This window comes from Condylura cristata, unplaced genomic scaffold, assembly GCF_000260355.1.
Source record: "Condylura cristata isolate star-nosed mole 26May11 unplaced genomic scaffold, ConCri1.0 scaffold00023, whole genome shotgun sequence".
NCBI lineage: Eukaryota > Metazoa > Chordata > Mammalia > Eulipotyphla > Talpidae > Condylura > Condylura cristata.
The window spans coordinates 7,974,817-7,980,697 of NW_004567124.1; the positions used below are offsets into that span (position 1 = coordinate 7,974,817).

General features: G+C 46.5%; 1 protein-coding gene across 2 annotated transcripts in view; it reads left to right on the plus strand.

The window, feature by feature from the left end:
• The window catches only part of DAPK2 (death-associated protein kinase 2), a 107,279-nt gene extending 101,679 nt beyond the window's left edge, over positions 1-5,600 (plus strand). Inside the window, exons 10-12 of one of the 2 annotated variants that reach the window (XM_012728487.1) lie at positions 1,800-1,889; positions 1,997-2,080; positions 4,447-5,600. In XM_012728487.1, the coding sequence (XP_012583941.1) occupies positions 1,800-1,889; positions 1,997-2,080; positions 4,447-4,527 (255 nt within the window). In that variant the 3' untranslated portion in view covers positions 4,528-5,600. The remainder of the gene's footprint in view (positions 1-1,799; positions 1,890-1,996; positions 2,081-4,446) is intronic. The other variant, XM_012728488.1, reaches the window with a different exon arrangement.
• Positions 5,601-5,881: the final 281 nt, after the last annotated feature.

Consider the following 5,881-nt stretch of genomic DNA (forward strand, 5'->3'; position numbering starts at 1 on the left):
AGTATGGTTCAAGCAACAGGAATTGGACTTTGAATCACATGACACATTCCAGGGGAGGGATACAAAGTGGACATGAAAGTAGCCTCCTGCCAGAATTTGTCACACAAGAGCAGTATGGTTCAAGCAACCCTGATGCCAGTGCAAGGATGCGCTGGAATGACAGTGTACTCCAAACATGGTTAGGAGGCAACACTGACACTCAGAACTCACTGAAGTGCTTCTCAGGAGAGGTTGCTGTGAGGAGACTGTTGGAGCAGAAAGAAAAATAGAACAGATAGGCCCTTGTGAGTCATCCTGGGTAGTCAGTTTTCTTGAGGTCATGGAATCCTTTGCAATTTGATGAAAGCTGTCAACTTTCCTCCAGAGAAACGTGTCTATCTGTACATGCTACGTTTTGAAATATTGAGACATAACTCACAAACCATAAAATTTGCCATTCAAAAGTGTACAATTCCACATAAGTATAATTTAGTATATTCACCAGGTTGTACGACAATCATCACTGTCTAATTTGAGAACATTTTCATCACCCCAGGACAAACTTCATACCCTTTAGTAGTCATTCCCCATTTTTTCCTCATCCTTAGCCTTTAGCAACTACTTTCTGTCTCTATGGATTTGCTCATTCTGGGCATTTGTATAAGTAAAATCACATGATATGTAGCCTTTTAATTAGAACTTCTTTCACTTAACATAATGTTTTCAAGATTCATCTGTAGTATAGCATATATCAGCACTTCGTCCCTTTTCATGAATAATATTCTGGAATCATATTCCATTGTATGGATATGCATATGAATAGATATTGCTTATTCATTCATCAAGTGATGCATATATCAGTAACTTCCACTTTTCTTTTTCTCTTATTATTTTTTTCTTTTATGTCTACTTTTTGACTATTACAAACAATGCTGCTATGAAAATGCATGTACAACTTTACTCATTAAAATTTACCAACCACTTCAGAAAGTTGACAGACCCCTGAAGCCCATCTCATGACCTCTTAATCTAGGAAAACTCCTGTCTTACAAAAGGGAATGAATTCAAGAAGGAATGAACACAGTGAATTATATGCATTAAGTATGCCCAGTTTTCTTTGTCTATCAATTTTTATCTCCATAAAGCTACTTTAAAAGTAAAATAAGTTTTAAAAAGAAGCAATGGAGAAGGTAGGAAAACTCAATTTATTGCTTTTACTGAACAGCACTAGGTTACACTTTACATATCCACATTCACTTAACAGCCTTTGCCACTGTATTATTACCCTCACATAGATGAAAAAACTGAGGTTCAGGGAAGGCATGCCAAACTCTTGGAGAAGTGAGGATTTAGGCAAGCTGAGCCGACTACCAGCCTGTGAAAGGCTGCTACACACCCTCTCTCCTCCTGGTCCCACTGAAGCCCCTATTTCCTTCAACTTATTTCTGAATGGAGTGCTAAAACCCTGTCTGCCAACAAGGCTTGTGTTTCGCACCAGCCCAGTGCATAGTGGGCATCCTAGACTGATGTAAAGTGACCCTCCCCTGGTGTGACCCGTGATGAAAGGCCAGCCTCCAGCCAGCCAGTGGGTGTGTCTGTCTGTGGTAAGAATAGCTCAGGGGCACAGAGGGCCTCTCCAGAAAGACTGAGCCATCTGCAGCCTTTGCCTTCAGTGTGACTTCCCTCCGTATTCCCTGCCCAGCGGGGTGGTGGTGTCAGGGTCAGGCTAAGGACGGCGTGTGGCTGGGGGCTCCGTGGAGAAGGGGGTGGCTGCCTTCCCAAGCCCAGCACCATCCACCACACTCTACTTTGTCTCTTAGCCGGTGGACAACCAGCAAGCCATGGTGCGCAGGGAGTCTGTGGTCAACCTGGAGAACTTCAAGAAGCAATACGTCCGAAGGCGGTGGAAAGTACGTCAGGGTTCCAAAATGGGGGGCAGGGGACCGGGGCGGGTTGGTGGTTCTGTCCACGGTCTCTGTACATTCTCACGTGGTGGTTCCTTCCCCTCCTCCCCCAGCTCTCCTTCAGCATCGTCTCCCTGTGTAACCACCTCACTCGCTCCCTGATGAAGAAGGTGCACCTGAGGCCAAGTGAGGACCTGGTGGGTAATGCAGCTCCCTCTTCTTGGGGGGATTTTGGGATGGTCTGGAGTTCAGGGATGTGGCGAGCAGGTTGGTCTTTGTTTCTGGTCACTTCTGCTTGTCCTATCCTCCTCTGCACTGGATTCAGCAGAAGCCAAGTGTTCAGGAGGACACTGGGGTGCAAGGGTTGGGGGGGTTCTGGTGAGGCAACAGGAGCCTCTAGCAGACCCCCAGTGTTTTTGTGATCTCCCTTTTCGTGATCTCCCTGCCACTCCATCATCCTGGCCAAAAGGACTGGGGGCTGTGAGGCCTCTGGATAATCATAACCCACAGACTATTCAAAATTATCCCTGACAATCCAAAGATCTGTTTCAGCATGGGAGCTTTATATTCCTTTTTCCAGTTTTTCCATTTCTGTATTGCTTTAAAGTACCTTTAATGTTGATAATAATGTAGTGCCTTGTATCTGAATAGCTTGTTCTGTTTTATGTAATGAGGGACTTACGGTATACTGGCCAAGAGTATGGCCTCCAGAGCCAGACCACCAGTACTCAATATGTCACTTACCATTTGTGTGAACCTTGAGTAAGTTACTTAATCTCTCTGTGCCAAAATGATATTGTTTGTAAAATGAGGTTAACAGTTCCTACCTCATGGGGGATTAAATGATGGGATTAAATGCTGATATACTCCTATAGCATGGTATCATTAGTGCTCAGTACCTTGTTGGCAGTTTTTATTGTTTAAAATCCTACTGTAGGGTCTAAAATGCAGAGCCAGACCTAAATAGTATAGTTTCAGCAGGTAGCATTTCCCTGGACAGATGTTCCCCTCTGCTCACTCTGTTTGATGAGGGCCCCAGTAGTGTCTAGGGTCAGACGGGTCAGGACAGAAGGTAACTTCCTGCCCTGGGAGGGACAGAAAGGCAGTTCTGAGACAGATGAGCCATCAGACTTGAGGAGCACAATGCTCCGGCCGCATCCCAGGATCCACCAGAGACCCTGCACTGCCCCTCCCACACACACAGCCAGGGTCCTCTTTCTTAAGCCTTAAGAATCTTGTTGAGGCCCTCCCTGGTGGCGCAGCAGGTTAAAGCACAGCACTAAGAAGCTTAAGCCACTTCCGCATGAGTTCGATCCCCACCTGCCCCGGAGGTGACCACATGGCACGGCAGACCTCTCCTGACCCGCCCACTGCTCCCCTCAGCAGTGTACTTCATTGATCTGCCTGTTCTGCTCCCCACTCTGTCTCTGGTGAATCCTCTCACCCTCCGCATCTCTGGCCTGTACCCCAGTTCTGTATGAATAAATAAATCTTAAAAAAAAAAAAGAATCTTGTTGATTCTTGCCCAAGACTTGAGATGTATAGCTCCAAAGGCCTGAAACAAACATGTAGCTTTGGCCAAGCCATGTCCCTTCTCTGACCACTTTCCTCTTTTCCTGTAAAGGGGACTGAAATTCCCTTTATGGATAGGCAGACTTGCTCTTTTATTGCTTGGCTCTGACTTATGCTAAAACTCTGCTATTCAACGGAGCTCGAGTTACTTTTATTGTTATAGACAGGCTTGGTCCAGGATGTATTTGGCTAAAGTTGATCTAGACCTTCAGAGGGAGCATGGCAGAGAGCAGGTGTGCCTTTCAGACGGAGTTGCCCAGATGTAATGTAGTCCATGGGGAGAGAGCACCAGAAAGTCATTGAAAATTACCAATTTTCCCTCTAGTTCTTGTTCTTATACAAACATTTTAAAATAATCTTCACTTTACTCAAACACTTAACATCATCTCTAATGTCTTTCTGAATTAGTAGCCTTTCAATAATTTTAATAATTTTATGAGCTCAATGTCACTTCCAGGAGCCTGCCTTGGCCCTGGTTTAGCTGACGGACTGCATTCTGCTCTTTCCTTTTTCATTAAAGTGAAACACAGAAGGCATATCCTGAATAGTGTGTAGCAAGTCTTGCTGAATAAAGCTGCACTAAATCTTGGGATGTGGAGTGGTGACCCTCACCGCTGGGTAGGGCCCTATGGCTCCCCACCTCCCCACCTTCTCTTTAAGCTGAATTAAGGACACCCCTTAGCCCACTGACCCCCAATCCAAGTGCTCTTGATTGTGGCCACAACAAAGGACACCAGAAATAACTTTTATTATTATTGTAATTTGGTCTCTCCTGGTGCCTGGTTTCCTTCTTCTTGGGGAGGACACCTCAAAACTATTGGTATTTCTATACCATTTCTGGGCCTTCTATACCCCACCCTGGGTCTCTGGACAGAGCAACAATCTTTGCTTCAGCATCTACCTTCCTGGTTTGCAGGTGCATCAGCCCGGTGTGATCCTATTCCTGACATCTCATGACCCTCTTCCCTGGGCCTCTTTTTTTTTCCCCCAGAGGAATTGCGAGAGTGACACAGAGGAGGACATTGCCAAGAGGAAAGCTCTCCACACCCGGAGAAGGAGCAGTACATCCTAACTGAGCAGGCAGGCCCAGGCCCAGCGGTGCTTCCTTCATGCAGACTGTTGGTTCCTGCTCATCACCACTACCCAGGCATTCAGCATCCCTGATCATGTTGCAAGAGAGATGGGCCTGCAGGGGAACCAGGAGACCCTGAGAGCAGTGATTGTCTCCTATGGAGGAGGCTCTGGCATTCCCAAAGCTTTTAATTCTCCATAAATGGGCTTTCATCTGTCTGATGACCTCAGAAGCTGGGGTGGGGATGTGGAGAAAATGACATCGTGAACATTGTGATGGGTGAAATCAGAACCAGGCAGCTTTCCTCACAGGATGAGGGGGTTCCTAACCAGCCTGTTCCAAAATTATATCAGGAAGACAGCCCTCCCCCATGGGAGCAGAGCAAGTGAGTGAAATGCATCTTGGGGTATGAGGCACCAGTCCTGTGACCTCCCAGAACCCACATGGAGTTAGCTTGTCAGGCAGACCAACATATCACACTTTCTAAAGTAGCCCATTATGTTGTATTTTTAATTTTTTGTTTTAAATTAAACTCTGTCTTACTTGATGCTTGGCTTCTCTTAGAGCTATTCACATCTGACTTTATTTAGCTCAGTTGCCTATGATTCTGGAGCAGCACCCAGGGTTGGGGTGCTGAGTGGACAGCGCCTCCGAAGTTTATACTCAACTGCCCCTTCGAGACTGCAGGGCGTCTTCCTTCTACATCCTTCCCTACCAGTGTGCAGCCCCAGAAAATCAACCCAGATACAGCAGTCAAGGCCTGTGCTCCCTCTACCACTACTACCGCCACCTCTGCAGGGGTGGGCTGAGGTGGAGGTCCCAATGCCCATTACTATAGAATGCGACTCTATTTGGAGATAGCGTCTTGAAAGAAAGGAGTAAGGTCAAATCAGGTCACATGACTGGTATCCTTATCAGAAGAGGTGAGGACACAGAGGAAAGACCACGTGAAGACAGAGTAACAGGGCGGCAGCTCCAGCTATGGGACTGAGGCCACAGGAGAAACCGGCCCTGGCGACACAGCAATCTCAGATTTCTGGCCTCTAAAACTGTGAGAAAATAAATTTCTCTTGTTGAAGCCATCCTGTGTGTGTGCTGTTTTGTTAAGACAGCTCTAGAAAACAAATATACCTACAAAGTAGGGCCAAGCTAGGGACAGGAGACTTCGAAAAGTGATGTGGATGAAGAAAGGCGAAGAAGGGCCCACAGGACAAGGGAGAGGAAAACGAGATGGATTACCTGGCTATGGCAAAGGGGTCCTAGTGACAGGAATTGGGGACCCTGCTTTGCAGAAGTTGGTGCTGCTGACCAGAAACCTGGGAGAAGACCCTTGAAAGCCAGAATAAAAAGGATC